General features: G+C 37.5%; 1 protein-coding gene across 4 annotated transcripts in view; it reads left to right on the forward strand.

Moving 5' to 3' along the window:
• Window positions 1–16,312, forward strand: part of RAD51B (RAD51 paralog B) — a 430,051-nt gene that overhangs the window by 45,140 nt on the left and 368,599 nt on the right. For all 4 annotated transcript variants that reach the window (XR_010614163.1, XM_065686722.1, XM_065686724.1 and 1 more), the window contains exons 4-7: window positions 674–790; window positions 7,512–7,648; window positions 12,333–12,452; window positions 13,491–13,674. Coding sequence is in view for 3 of the 4 variants with exons in the window: in XM_065686722.1 (XP_065542794.1) it covers window positions 674–790; window positions 7,512–7,648; window positions 12,333–12,452; window positions 13,491–13,674 (558 nt within the window). In the remaining variant the exon portion in view is untranslated. The remainder of the gene's footprint in view (window positions 1–673; window positions 791–7,511; window positions 7,649–12,332; window positions 12,453–13,490; window positions 13,675–16,312) is intronic.

Here is a 16,312-nt window from a genome sequence, read left to right on the forward strand (position 1 = left end):
AATCGATCCCCTGAGTGAAAATAATGCTTATGAACTAGAATTCTGATCTTAGTCCAGTCCCAACTATTTTCAGTTCTATACCTGTCTTGTCTTCTTGACCAGCCTTCCTTACAAAAGTGGAAAATTATGAATGGCTTTGAGATCACCTCAGGCTTGGTCAGAGACTTGGAATCTTTCGCAAACCTTTCTTTCAATCCAGGTAGTTTCAAATTGGTAATAAATGTTGGCCAGGAAGTTCTTGTTTTAGGTTTCATGTAGTGTTTTGTGTTGGTCACTAGTGACATGTATAGTGTTTACTTGTTTTAAAGTTGGAGTTTTACAGGTTGAAAGCAAGCCTTGTGTAGAAGCACAGAAATCCTTTGACATATCATTATTAAAGGCTTATTACTTAATACTGCGATGAGGAAGACATGATAAACTTTTACATTTACTCTGTCAACTATAAATGGGATATAAACCCATGAAAGGGGTTGATGAAACCATGATGAAACCATAAAAGGTTGATGAAAGCAAATGTAAGAAGTTTACTACTTGGTTGGACTTGATGATCTTAAAGGTCTTTTCCAGCCTAGTTGATTGTGATTCTATGATTTCCATAAAAATAATAAAAAAAAAAGATATTTTCTGATTTGTGTGTTTGCTTTCTTTTGCCTTTCCCCTCCTCCTCTTGTAGGCTTATGAAATGAAACTGAGGAAGTCTGTCAATCCCTCTTCAGCCTTTTTATCTACTACACTGCATAGTTTGGATAAAGTCTTGCATGGTGGAGTGCCCTGTGGATCCCTCACAGAGGTAACTTGTTTAATACATTTTCCTGCGGTTGCATCTTATACTTGTCTTGTGAAAGGTGCTTTATACACAACATACACAAATTTTTTCAAGGAGAAGGGCTTTTTACTTTTGTTTGATGGAGGCTGTACTTTTTTGATGACTTATTTCCCCCCTGCCCCCTCCTCCCAGGATGTCGGGTAAGTGGGAAAATGAAGGAATTAAAAAATTTGGTGACCTTATTTTCCATTGAAAAGGTGGAAAATTTTGCAGGAAATTTGGGAGAATTGTTGGCTGGATTTTACAGTGGGAGAGTTGCAGTGGTTTTGTGGTCAGAGCACAAGGTGCTGAATCAGGAGCCTGCCCTTTTAATGCTAACTTATTCTGACTTTACCAAGTCATTAGTTTTTATGAAGGTACCATAAGGAATCAGGACAAAAGTGTGACGCATATAGTCATGAGAATGACTTTACAGAGCTGTAATATATAACTAATTTATGCAATAAATATATAACACATTCTTTGTTAAGAAAGACCGGAATTAAAGGCTCTATTATATGCACATGCATATGCAGTTTGCAGTGTTGCAATGTATCTATAACTCTCACTCTGGACTTCAGATGCAATACTACTTTTTTGCTTGGAATTTTCTTTCATGACCAGTGGACATGTAAGACTAGAAGACTTCATCTTCTAGTGCCTGGATTTCTCTGTGGCCTTGCAGAAAGTGATAGTAACTTGCATAGTTGCTATAATCTGGAAAGACAGGGTTTGTGTAGGTGTTTGTAGGAGTCACTGAGTATTATAAAAACACAAAGATGTAATATCTGTCTTAGGAATTTGCTAAACTACCAAAGGAAGTGGAGAAGTGTGTATATTGGAGTGAGTATCAATAAATGTGTGCCCTATTCTGATGTTATTCTCCTTGCCATGCATTGTAGGTCCTTAGTAGAGACAGAATCCATAACTCAGTGGATATTGGTTTTATGCAGTCAGCCATACTTGCCACCTTAAAGTTCTGAACTCGGCTGTGTGCTTGAAATGTCTTGTGTGCCTCATGCTCTGAATTTAGATAAGTTGAAACCATCTTTTTCCATTAACATATTAGCTGTCCCTACCAAGTGCTTTTCCTTGTCTACTGTGGCAAATTACCACAGTAGAGGAGTAGAAGTGAGAAATTACAAAAATCTTACTCTGAGGAAAATATTTTTTTCCACACCCTGTAATCAAAACTGGGTTAGTTTTTATCTCAGAAAACACTTATGGAGTGTGTAGTGACTTAAAGCATATTAGTATTTAAGCAATGCTGAGTTTAGATTATAACAGTTTCTGCTCTAGTAAACTCATAGGTAATGGGGGAATATTGCTTTTTAAAGAGTCTGAGTATTTCTTTTTTTATAAGATGTACAGGGAAATACACCATTCAGGTCTTCATGAAAATTATTAAGAAAGCATCCATGAACTTACATTGATCTGTCACAATTATTATTTTCTTCCTATTTAGGCCTAGCTTTGTTACCAATTTACTGTATGCAAAGCAGATTGGAAGAATTTAATCTTAAAATGAATACTACGAGTCTTTAAATTCTGGGAGAAAAGGCTGGCTAAATTCCTTTTCATTGAAGAAGAGGAAGCTGTTCTGATACGTAGCAGTAGGATATGTAGATCCTGCGATTATAACTGTACTGCTGTTGAGGATAGAGTCTTTCAGCAGGAGGTTAGGTTTTAGTGCCTAAAAATACTTTTATCAGCAAAGCAATGGCCGCACTAGGTGTGACTCCTGTTATTTTGGATTATTGTTCATGCAGTCAACTGATGTAATAGCACAGCATATGTTTGGGAAGAAATTGTGTTCACTTGCAGCTGGTACCTGGCTTTCTGAAATTTCCATCTGGTCCAGTATTCCTCAGTGGAGGCAGAGAATGGTTGTTCACTTGCTTAGGCTGCTTAAACTTCTGAGTTGTGCTTCTTTAGTTGAAATGTACAGCCACTGCTGCATAGGTAGGAGAAAGAAGTAGAGCAGAGATGTGCCTTTTTTGTGATGTGCTGACTTGCCCTTGAGCCTGTGAATGGCTTATGAGTGGTGCCCAAAACAAGGATGTCACTCTTCTGTAGGTTAACACAGTCTACTTTGCCTTCCTTCCTGTGGCTTGGCAATTTTGACTAAGATGGCCAGAGTGTAGAAGTTTTCATTAAAGGATCCTGGAATATTTTTTCTCCAATTAAAAAAAAAAAAAGTGGATGTGATCCTTTCGAGTCATAAGAGCCATGCAGTTAACTTACAAGGCTGCTGAATGTCATGAGTATTTGTCTTTTTTCTTAATCCCTAAGTGTAGCTATCACTCAGCTAGCAGTGCAGTCTGTCTGACCTGTTCTTGCTTGAAGACCAGGTAGAATGGCTCTGGAGCACTGAGAGACTTAAGCTTGCCAATTGCCATGTACATGGCTTTGCTCCAGGGGCCATCCAGGAAAAGAAGTGGTTGACATGCTGGGAGTTTTACTGGAGTTCAGCTAACCTTTGAGTTCTAGGTTTTGGTTTCATGTTATTTTTATTTATTTATTTATTTATTGTTTTATTTGAAAGCAAGTTCTGCAAGCAGTTGACCTCAAAACAGTGATGTCCAATGTAATTTTCCTGAGATGGCATAAAATACCGCTCTCTAGGAAGTAAATGCAAATGCTAAGTTTTCCAGAGCTCTGTAATTTGTAATACCTCTCAGCATGGTTGATTATCACAATACTCAGTTTTAATTTTTTTCCCCAGTGTTTCCTTAAAACATATAAATGTTTTAAAAAATGTTTGAGATATAAAATATCTGAGAAAATGTTGCTAACTTCTGTTTTAAGAATGGTCATACTCTGTATGTATAAATGTATTTAAAGGTAGTTGGGGAAGTGAATATATTCAAAGATAGGCTGACCTTTTATCTGAAGTAAGTGAAGTAAGTGAAAAGCACTGAAACAGGAAAGGTGTTCCATTGTAAATTTTTTTCAGCACCCCCCCCCCCCCCGAAAACCAAACAAAACCAAACCAAACCCAAACTTTTTGTGTGTGTGTGTGTGTTTTGGTTTTTTTTTTTTTTGTTTTGTTTTCTAACATATTTTGGTTAGATGTACAGAGACCTGCCTAACACGGTTGCCTTCACTAGGTGGCCTCCCTAAGTGTCTGAGATGTTAAAGTCTGTACAAGACATCTGGTGGATGAGCCCAGAACTGCAGGCTCTGCATCGTTCTCCCAGTAGCTTGGTCTTGGTTCCACCCTTATAGCAGTTTGACAATACTGATGCATAATAACTGTTTAATTAGAAATGCTATAGGGAGAACTAGGTAGACTCCAGAAATTAGATGACTAATTTAAGAGATTAAAGATGTCTTAAAACAAAAAAAAAAGTTTGTTGCTTCTATTTAGCAGCCTGTTAGGTGCTAAATGTGTGAAGTGATTAGGGCATATGTTGGGTGTTCCTCAGCAAATGTAGAGACAGAGAGCAATCAACTTTGCAGAAACTGAGTTTCTCATTTTAAAGCCTGGTTATGGAGATACTTAAAAGCATGGTTGCAAGCGTCATGAGATCTGAAGTAGTTGGCAGCACTGCAAGTGTTCTTTAGCGTGATGGCTAGATGAAATTTTAGTAGAAAGCTGTCAAGTGTCTGCCGCTGCTGCTTTGATGCTGTACTGCAGCTTGTGAAAACTTCCAGGTTGCATTCTTTTTAGATTCGAGTGATTTTTGGAACTTAATAATTTAATTTGCTCTTTTGCAACTTACTGAATCATAGCTGATCAGCAGATTACCCTTTTTTGTTATTAGACAGGTATTCTGAAAGAAGTTGTTTTCAAAAATATGTTGCATGCAGCAGTCATTTCCTGACTGGTGTGGCTAAATCACTGTCTTCCTGTTACTTTACCCAGCAACGAGGGTGGTTGGAAACTTGGAATTTGAGTACATGAGCCACAGGGTTAAGACTTGTGGGGGTATCTTCTACAGCCAAAGCCGCTTGCTTTTTGAGTGCCAGAGGGATTTGATTTATGTTACACTGTCTCAGACCATTTTTTTTCTCCAAACCACTATTAGGTTTTCAGTTGGAAATTAAATCATAGCTGAAATTTTGTGGTCAGCTGTCAGCTTTTGGCCAACTCCTCTGAGGAAAAATTAAAGTAATGACTGTGTGAATATTGAAGAGTTTAATCCCCTGGTAGCTGAAGAAGAATTAGCTCCTTGTGATTTTGTCCAAACCCTACAGATGTGCCAGAGAAAATAATATATAGCTTAATGAAAAATAAAAGTATATTTTATTAGCAGAGATAAATTAAAAATGGTTGCAGTCTTCATATTTGTATCTGGGTGGACTTGATTTTTTTTTCTTTTTTTTTTTTTTTGCTCTTCCAGAGCAAATATAGAATAAAACTAAGCAGGCTTTTGCAGACATTCGGTTTAAATTATGGTAGAGGAATTTCAGCTTGTTATTTTAAATGAAGATTGTAATGTTCAGAACACTTGCTGAACCAGCATTAACTAAAATTAAATGTGGTAGTTCTTTAACATTGTTTACTGTGGATTATTTAAAAACCTATTTTGATGCCCTTTAAAGGAATGCTGTTGAAAGATGAAGTGTTGTTCCCTTTGGGAATACAAATTTTCTCTCGCTTCATTGGCTTGCTTCCTTATTCTACCTCATACTGTAAAATTCCCTGTCTTTCTCTGATAGGATGCTTGTATCCTCAGACATTTATATAGCATCTCTTCTGAATTAGCTCCTGCATCGGTCACTGAAATAAATGTTGTTTCCAATGCATCTTTCAGGCAAGGCTGAAACTACAAATGTTTCTTGAGGTCTCTGCTCAGTTGTCTGAACATTTTAATTTAACAACTGGATTGATGCCCTCCCCTCATTCATTTCAAATCTCCTTTTTAACTAGAAACAGCTGGTAAGATTGCTTGGCTATCACAGGCTAAGGGATATGTTTTGCCTCTGCAATTTTTATATATGCTCTGGGTTAATATTAAAATGTGGCTGCTGTTGTTGATATATTTTGTAATTTAAGTACCCTGGATGGGGGACAGATAATTGCATAAATTATTATTGACTGATTCCTGTTCTGTAATTTGTTAAATGCAGTGTGTGCTTCTAAACAAAAATCTAATGCTTCTCTTGTTTAATTAACAAGAATCTAATGCTTCTCTTGTCAAATTAAAGTTTGGAGTAGGTTGACTGATATGGCTTGGTTTTCAGACCTTGTTTGAAGGCAAAAGTGATTAAAGAGATTTTAACCAACTGTTAACAGTAGCTAATGTGTAACTGTAGCTAATGCAGTCCTTCACTATTTCCCTGTAAATTTTCTGTGCTCCAAGTCATGCTGCTGCTGCTTAAAACAAAGCTACAAAGATACTGTAGTATCTTGTGGTGAAAGGCTGTAGTTAAACTATTGTGCATTTAGGATCGAAAATCAGTTTGATTTTGAGTGTCTGTTGAAAGGTTTCTTTTTTAATTTAAAAGAACAGCTCTGGTTTTAAGCCTTTGTTTTGGCAGCACTGTTTTGAGGAGGTATGCTACGTTTTGCAGTTTAGCTTCCTCAGGGTGGCTTACTTTTATAGGACATTATTATTTAGTCCCTACTAGAGTCAGAATGAACTCGCCACTCTCTGTTTTTAAAGTCACTTCAAGTTTGCATTTGCTGATTTTTCAGCCCTCTTAGTATTTAAGATATCAGTGTCTCCCTCCCTAGAAGCAGTGACAATGTGATATGGTATTTAAAGACCCGCTATAGTAGTGATGAACATGTGATTATCTGAACACAGAGCCCAGCATTCATTTGCAATCTCTGCAAGATCTGCAGTGGATAAAGAACAGCATGCTGCAATCTCTAGTAGAAAAATCTTGCGCTCTGAAACTGTGGATCTCTTCAAACTGTGTGTTCTTTTGAACCTTGTGGCTTTTCTCTTGTATCATACTGGAACCATTTCACACAAGTTGAGTGTGCTGTATTTGCATGTGCTTAACTGCAGTAAGCTTTCAGTCAGCACAGGTGGAAGCTTAAAATTGGCAAGCTAGTCTGAACCTTAAATGGTGTTCATTCTTGAAATATGGTAATAGGGAGCTAATGCCAATGACAAAGAACATGCTACATAGCAGAGTGTAGTCTCTGGGCAGATAAAGTTTGTCTTACGTATAAATGAGGTTCATACTCAACATTCAGTCTTTATAAGATAAGTGATGACAGTTGTGATTTCCAAGGGAGATGTGGTTGTAACCAAGGTAATGATGATTCCTAAGTAGTCATTTACAGCTGTGAACTTGTTAGCTCTGGACTTTTTCAGCTCTAAAGGCCATTGACATCATGTGAATGTCAACTGTGAATATTCCAACTCTGCTTTATTTTAGAAAGCAGCACAGAGAAGGAGATGGAAGAGAACTAGTTGTGGCTCTGGGGAATATCCTGTAAGAGGATGATGGGAACAGGGAGCCTCAAATATGAGAGCTACATAATAAAGGATTTCAGAGAAATGAACACAAACATAATGTTGTGTCTCAAGAACTACTTATTCTTCAGTGATGAGTTTGACTGCAAGGCGCAGATCCAAGAGTTAACTGCAAGTTGGTCTTTGTGGGCTGCATTCTCTTTGTGGCTGTGCCCTCCTTTGGTATCTGGTAGCTTTGAGGTGTTCTGGCTGATGGGTCTTACCTAAAAGTAGAATTCAAAATGAATGTGATGTCTCTTGTTTATGTTACTGATCTTTTTTTCTTCCAGATAACTGGTCCACCAGGTTGTGGCAAAACTCAGTTTTGTATTATGGCAAGTGTTCTGGCTACGCTGCCTGTAAGCATGGGAGGACTAGATGGGGCTGTTATATACATTGACACAGAGTCTGCATTCAGTGCTGAGAGGTAAGGTGCAAAATTCTAAAACACATGCTTCCAACTTCTTTAGCACCTTTTATCTTGGAGCCTTCAGTTATTTTCTGAGCAATAGTTAAGCATTTTTAAAGTAAATACATATGGTAATTATTAAGCATTCATCTGATGTCTGCAGTTATTCTGTAGGGGACCAAAGTAATTTACTAGAATGGTTTGCTCAACTTCCTAATTTGTATGATTAATAATAATTAGGAAGCAGGTTCCAATTGTGGAATTAAGAGGTGCTTGGCACACTCTCTAATTTATAACTGATCTTAACAGCCCTGAACCTGAAATCTTTCTTTGCAGTTTAGTTTGTGGAGTTACCATAAAGAAGGTTTTGAGGATGTAAAGGCCCAACACTTTGAATACAAAGGAAATTGAGGGTTTTGTCTGAATAGTAGGACTGACATAGCCAGTTTTCCTTCAGATTTCTATCCTGTTTCTGCTGGGTGGGGCCCCCTGCCCTTCTGCACTTCTGATTTCCTTCTGCATTATCCTCTCCCCTACATCCTTAGTGGTCATGAAGTACTATATTCCCATCCCTTTATAACATCTCTGGTTCTTCTAGTATCTCCTGCTTTTCCCGTGCGACCAAAACCACTCATGCGTACACTTACAGTATCTTCTTACTGCTGAATGGACAGGAGATGCTATACGCTGTATCTGCTTGAGAGTTACAGATGAATGCATATGTTGGTGACTGGTTAACTGTTGAAATAATTTTGCAGTATTTCATTAAAGGTAGCTCTAGTTTAGTTTACTTAGTTACCAACTTTTCTAAAACATGAGGATTCAGAGGAGATGTGTATTCCTTTGTCACTGTTTGGAATTAGTTCAAAAGTTATTAATGATGTAGGGGAGGACAAGTAGTACAGTACTTTCATCTTTGTGTAGCCAAATGGACAGTAGAAGATTCATTGAAATACTTTATGTATTTCAGATGACATAGTAGTTATACCCATGGCCTGAATTCAGAGTATCAAAGCAAATGTATTTGCATTATTTAATCATTTGAAGTTATCATGGATGAGAAGGTGGGGTTTCTAATCCTGTTTTTGTTAACTTAATTTCACAAAAGTTTTAATTACTTTAACCCGAATTGTAATATAGCAAAGAAAAAAAAAAACGGTTCAAGCAATGGCTCTGCAAAGTCTGATGCTCCCTTCTTACATACCACTTAATTTTTATTTCAGGTCCCTGAAATATAGGTAGGGAATGCAGATAAACAGTTAAGGACCCAATGGATGAGTTAAAACTTTTTGCTTAAAAGTGAATGCTAATCAATAGAAAACCGGTGAATGTGAAAATGAAACTGCTGAAAAATGAGTAGGATATAAAAAGGACATGTGGTAAAAGTAACATTATTACTAAGGATGAGAATGTTTATGTATTAAATAATATTTAGTATTGCCTAGTTGCAAATGATAGCTATACATAATGTGTTGCAACCGCTAAGGAGCAGCACCAGCAGAGTGAGGGAAGTGCTTGTCCCCTTCTACTTGGTACCTGTTAGACTTCATGTAGATCCTGTGTCCAGTTTTGGGTTTTCAGTATGAGAAAGGCATGACAAACTGCAGGGAATTCATCAGAGGTCTGCCAAGGTGGTTGGGGCTGGAACACGTGCCCTTTGCAGAGAGACTGAGGTCTTGCTCAGTCTAGAGGTGAGAAGGCTTTGAGAGGGTTCTAATAGCAGCCGTCCTCTACCAGTGAGGAGGCCATCAAGGTGATGGGACAGTGGTGCATGGCAGGGGGACAGCAGGCATACATCGAGATCAATTTCTGTGCTGATATATATAACAGCTTTTTTACCAAAGAGTCAGGAATTGGAAAAGGTTGCCTACAGAGGCTGTGCTGCTTCCATGCTTTGGGACCTCAAGCACCTTCTTCTGACTTCATAGCTGACACTACTTTGAACAGGATGTTACCATGGAGGTCTCCTGAGTTCTCTTCCTAACCTGAATTTTCTCATAATTCTGTAATCCTGTGTTATTAATAGATGGTGAGTAGAAGAGGTTTTGGTTTCGTTGTTGTTCTGAACACTGGGGTTAAGAAGGCAAATACTCATTTCATAGCAACTTATTTTAAAGGGGTTGATGGAGAGAGATGTTTATCTGGCACTATTTTTATGTAAAACACAAAAGCCTTTACGGAAAGCCTGAGAAGGGTTTGTATACCTGCTGCTCTTTAGGGCTGAGACTAGCAAAGTTGTAGCTGTCATACTGCCTATAATGCTACTCTGCTTCTAGAAAGATACTTTTTAAAGGCGGATGTTTTATTTCCTTTGCTGAAAGGCACTTTTCTTCTGTCATTCTTCCAGGTCTTACTTCAGCACAGGAGCTTTTTTGCTTCCACAAACTTTCATAGTCTTATAACTTATTCTCTAATGTGACAGTTTGCTTCAATCTAATAGAAATGCTGAGCAGAGTGGTCAGAATTGAGGCTGGTCTTCTAACATATGCCACTGGTTTCTGTAATTTGTATTTTTTTCACTTGAATGTGAGAGAAGGCTGTAGCAGTGCAGACAGTGTCCGTCATTCAGCTTTGTCAGAACACAGACACTAGGGCAGGTAGATAGAATGGCTGTAATAAGTCTGGAAATCAAAACTGCTGTCATCAGTTTTGCAGTGATTCAGTTCAACTCTAGCCAGCTATTAACTGAAAACACACCAGACTTATTTAGAAAATAATTTGTTGGTTTTGCTTTTGTCTCTAGCCGTACTTCCTGCTTGTAAAAAGAAACACTAGGTACAAATTTCTGTGAATCAAAGCTGAGAACAAATGGATTTTTCCACCCCGTGGGCCTCTACCCTAATTTCAGAGAATATGTTCTGTGCATGATTAATTGTGCAAATGGAAAGACAAGGTTCTGTCCCTGGAAGTTCTGTGGAACAAGTTTAGATGTAGTAATTTATCTAATGAATGAGATTCGGACTGTTGTAACAAATTCACTTGCTCAGGATAGGTATGTTAACGTTCAAGCTTAGTGTTTCTAATTTTTAAACCACATGAAACTGATTTAAAATCTTGTTTCTAACATAGTTTTAACATTTTGGGTTTTAATGAAAGATGCCTAAATAGAAACATCAAAATAACCAGTAAATTGTGCCCACAGATGTCATCCACTAGATGCCACTCTTCTCAAGCTAGAGGCAGTTGGATATGCCTGCTTAAAGTACAAACGATTAAGTATTTTGTCATTACAAAATAAAATCTTCAGTTTGGAAGAATACAGTGCTCAGATTGTGACTATGAGTTTCTAAGTCAAATTCTTGTACCATTTATTTAAGGACCTGGATAAAATTGTGTTGTATTCAAAGGGGTGGAACCTCTTCCAACTGACTTCCAAAGAGTGAGCAGGCAGTCAGCAGTTCTGAAATGTATACCATTTAATGTCCTCGCTTTTATGTATAAAATCTCACTTAACTGAAAATGTTGGTGTCTCATCAGTAAATTGTTTAGTTTTATATCTGTGTGAGAGTTTTTTTCAAAGCCCAGTTTCTGAGTATAAAAGTATTTTGACAACAAATAAAAATACCTAAATTCTTCTGACTTCTTTTGGTGTTATCGTGAGTTATCTGATATGCTTCCTTAGTCTACTCTCATAATAAATAGTAGTGTGCTTAACAATTGTAATTCATGGTTTAGGAGGGTCATGAATTTGCTAATAAGGTAATGGAGAACATTTAGTCATGGAACCCCACATTCAGTTCTGTCAGTGAAGCAGCCACTTAAACTGTTCAGTCATTTCATTATATCAAGTCATACCAGTTGTACCTGTGCTGTCTGGATGGATGTTCAGTTGTAGCTGCCTGGCAGCTGGAGCCTCAGTCAGTTTGTGACACAATGCAGATTTTTTTTTGTTGTTGTTGTTGTTGTTTTGGTTGGTTTTTGGGGTTTCTTTTTTGCTATGCTCTAAAAAAGTATGTATTTTTAAAGATTTTGTGAGCCCTTTTTACAAATAGGTAACTGGCACAATGGAAATAGTTTCAATGAAAGTCTCCCATTCAAATGACCTTGGTTTTGTTTTTAAACAGAGATTATCTGTGAAAAGATTTTCATTTTTGCAGGCGTACTTTCCATGCATGTACTGCTTGTGTAAGTACTTGAAGTGGACTCCGTTCTTTGCAGTCCCACTTCCATATTGTCTGGATCTTGTAATAGATCTTCTGTTTGTTGTTGGCTTGTTAAATTTCTGTGGTGACACAAGGTCCACTTTTATGATTTCACTGCAAGATAAAGGTGGAAGAGAAGATGGTTTGCATTACTTCTGCTTAAATGAAAATAATAGCTACATATAATAATTAAAATAGGGGAATGCTTGGCCATTGAGTGGAGCCTCTTGTACAAAACTCACAAGAACTTTGCATTCAGTAACTATAAATTTTGCAGTTCCTTCTATATGTGATAGGTTGTTTCTTTGTATACAGACATGTTATGTCTTTCCCCAGTGTACCACTGACTCTTAGCATCACTAGGAAGAGGACATAGGTGTTCTGACTTCTAGTATTTCAGTTTGACTGTGAAAGTATGCTTCTCTTCTGAAAAAGATTTCCAGTGTTACTTGGTATCTGCTCATCATTCAGAGGTGTGCTTGGTTTGCTTTGTGAATACTTGATGCTTGTTATCCCACATTGTTCCTTTTGCAGTGTTATGTCTCCTGTTTTTCTGATAGGTTGATTGAGATAGCAGCAAACAGATTCCCTACTTATTTTGATTCAGAAGAAAAGCTGTTCTGCATGACCCGTAGCATCCACCTGTATCGAGAGCTGACCTGTGGCAGTGTACTGAAGAGGTATTCTTTTCCAGAGTTAAAAAAATTAAAAAGAACAATTTTTGACTGAATTGTTTGTAACAATATTTGTTTGATATCAAAGTTTTGTGAAGAGTAATTTATATTTTTGGGGGCATTTTCACATTGATAACAGCACAGTCTCCAAAGTAAAATTGCTATGGAAAGACTGACATTGGCTCTTCTCATTTCATATCATGACTAATCCAGTTGATATTTCCTAATTTTGGATAGACAATTTCTATATGATCTGATCCCTGTAAGCCTTTAAAGGGGAGTGTTCAAATGACAGGTCTTGTCGAGTTTTGGATTGTGGAGTTATGTTTTCCTGAAATAGGTGTTTGCTCCTCCAAAGTATGGTTTACTTCCAGGGGACTGGGACCCCTCTGGCAGTGGGAGGGAGGAATTGTTTAACAGTTGTCAGCCCGAATGCTGTTGTTGGCAGTCATGTTATTACCTTATGTTAATTTGTGAACACATTTTGCAATGAGAATGAATTATGTTATGTTTTAGCATCATCTTGTGTGTTTTATGTTAGTGGGAGAATTACTACAGGAGTAACTTCTTCTAGTGCAGTTTTATTAGAGAACAGCTTATAGTGTGCTATCATTGGATTAGGTTTGGCATACTGTCTTTGGAAACAGACTTGACCTTACGTATATACAGACATCAAGGATTCTGGTCTTGGCAATGAGATACTGTGAGCGCAAAGGCATACTTTCAGTGTCCGCTTAACTTGCTGTCTGCCATTCAGGGGTTGTACTGCATAGTGCTGCTAACCAGAGGTTCTTCCAAAACTCTCTTTCAGAGAGGTCCTGGTTTTGGTTCTGTGGCCTACTGAGCCTCAGAATCTGTTAACACATGCAGATGTTAGTGGAGGTTGTGTGTGAGGGGGAAAAAGAAGGGCTGACTTCCAGCTTATTAAAATAAAACTTTTTAAACAACATCAGGGTATAAAATGGCTCTATTGTGTAAATAGTATTATCAATGACTGGGTTTTTTAATGTTGTTTGGTTTTTTTATTTTTTTATTTCTTTTAAGGATTATGTCTTTGGAAGAAGAAATTATTTCAAAGAAAGTTAAACTCATAATAGTTGACTCTATTGCTTCAGTTGTCAGAAAGGAATTTGATACAAAACTCCGAGGCAACCTGATAGAGAGAAGTAACTTTTTAGCTAGAGGAGCATCAGTGTTGAAGTATTTGGCGGAGGAGTTCTCAATACCAGTAAGTTCTTCCTTCTTACTTAAATTTTTGCCTTACAGTATCAATTTATAGAATCTGAGAAGAATGATAATGACAGGAAGATGAAAACCAGAAAAAGATTCTAGCAGGAATCTTCAAGTAGGTACTAATTGGAAAATAGTTAGGGAATGGGGGAACAGTAGCTATTCTGCTTGGTGGGGTTTTTTGGGGGCTTTTTTAATTTATTTTACTTTTTATTTAGGTCCTCAAAAAAGGGTTTACAAGAGTCTCCAGCTGTGTTCCAGTGCTTTGTTTTCTTTCTTTCTTTCTTTCTTTTTTTCCTTAAATCTTACTTTGTTTTGTGCCATTAAATACTGCTCTCCCTGATGGTTCCCTTCTAATGCAATGCTTGCTCTAACTAGTGCTTACTCTGATTAGGTGAAGATCTGAAGATCTGTTTCTGCCTCTGTCTCTTCCACTTAAGTTTGTAGAAAATACAGCAAAAAGCTTATGAGCAGCCTGAATTTCTTTTGTGACTGATAATGTATGCTAATTAATGGTGAAAGGGCAGTAAACAGCACAGTAAATCCTTGTCTGTGGACTTGCCTATAAGATAAAAAGGAAGAGACAATCACTCCAGGTAGGGACTGGGTAGAACTGATCAAAAAGTGCTTTAGAAGATGTAAGCTGCATAAGTATGTGTGTGTGCCTTCCTCATATGATCCACAGAGGATCATATCAACTCAAAAGATGTCATTGAGACTTAACTCTTAGAATTATTTCCTCCTATGGGTAATCTACCTACTCATCACTCAAGTTGAAGAGAGAAGCTTAAGTAAGGCTGGTGAGGCCTTTTTCCTCTGGCATTCCTGAGGTCACAGCAGCTATCATACCAGAAGTGTACACATCAGAGATGTGGAACTGGCTGACTTAAGAAGAATGGATTTCCTTCTGCCATGAAATATCTAAACACTTTTGATGGAGAAGATTAAACCCCCTTGCCTTTAAAGTTCAGGTACAAAAGACAGTGGCCTACTTAGTGTACCCCCTAGTACTTACAGTGCTTTAAAAAGACACGAGAGAATTGTTTGGAAGCATATGCACTCATATTTTGGGAAAATATTATGTAGCCTTTTGAAAAAAAGGGTGAAGCTGTATGGGAAGATACTATTTTTCTATTTCTCTATTTTCTTCTCCTTTAGACATCCCCTACTCCCTCCTTCCTCTTCATTAAAATGGTGAAGCTGAGCTGGATTGGAGCCTCTTGACAGTTTGGGGTGCTGCCCTGCTTAGTCAGAGGGACAATGTTAATATTCAGAGAAGTCTTACAGTTAGATGATATGAAGTAGCCTAAGATTGTGATCCTAATTCATTCTACGTAAGAAGAAAATAAAGCTTGAACACTGAAAAGTTTCCATCAATTTATTCAATGGAAATTCAACTGTATTTTCATTTATTGCTGTCTCTAACACGCATTGCCTCATGGGTTGGTTCTGGTGTATTTTAAAGATTGGTTAAATTTTACCTCACAATGTAAACTGTAGTAACTCATGTTAGTTAAGAATTCTAGGAGGGCTGTGGCTAGACATTTGGTTTCTTGCAAACATGATGGATCCCTACGCAAGGTTGTGTATGAGTAACATGTAAAACCTAACATGGGCGTGTGTTACTCAGTTGCTGGTGCGTGCTAGAGTTAAGACAGCTCTTGCATATATTGCATTAACCTCTGCTACTTAAGGTTACACAGTATTCAAGGCTGTCATTGTAAATAACTGTGTTAGAAATATTTCAGATATTTTTACTTACCTAGAAAATCATAAATACAAATTTGGGAGTAAGAGAACATTAGTAAGGTTGCAGAGCGATTTAGATCACTAATGAACTGGACACATGAAAAATAATGCAACACTTATTTCATGGCCGAATCAGTGCCACTGAATACTGAGTTGGACAACTAGTAGGGAGACTCAGTCTGAGACTGAAAGATTTGGAGTTGATGGCTGATATGTGTTGCACTTGAAGTCAGTCCTTTTAGGCTGTAGCTAAAATGTCTGGTGAAAAACTTAAAAAGTAGTTGGGCAAGGGAATGAGAAATAAGGAGGTATGTATAATTAGCTATAACCATTACTGGAGCAGTACATCTGGTGTTAACAGTCCAGGGAGGGTGGTAGAAAATCAGCTTCCAGAGAATAGCCCTGAAAATGACTGGGAGAAGGGGAGAGCAGTCTTAGTAATTAAGATAGAAGGTGCTTACTTTGTTTAGCTTAGCTAAGGAAATGTTAAGGGTTTCTTCATTAGTCAGTATGTACCTGCTTGAGGAAGAAGTATTTGATAAAAGCTGACAAAGGTATACCACAGTTCTGTGGTTGGAAGCAGAATTAAGCAAGTTCAGACTTCAAAGGGGTGTGTTCTTACTGGACTAATTAACCATTGGAATGCATTACTAAACATAAATAGCTGCTTGTCACAGAGTATTTTTAAATATTTTTTTTTCCCTCAATTTTTAAAAAGGAAATGAGTTCAAATGGCATTAAATTTGGGGAAACCCTGTACTACCATGTAATGCCAGAGTTCAAATGAGTTTAATGCAGTCTCTAGCTCTTTTTAATTGGGTGTTTATGGTGTCAGGATACAGAGCTTGATGAGCACGAGTGATTAGCATTCATAGCTTTTACAGAAC

The sequence above is a fragment of the Lathamus discolor genome, chromosome 6, assembly GCF_037157495.1.
Source record: "Lathamus discolor isolate bLatDis1 chromosome 6, bLatDis1.hap1, whole genome shotgun sequence".
In the NCBI taxonomy this organism is placed as follows: Eukaryota; Metazoa; Chordata; class Aves; order Psittaciformes; family Psittacidae; genus Lathamus; species Lathamus discolor.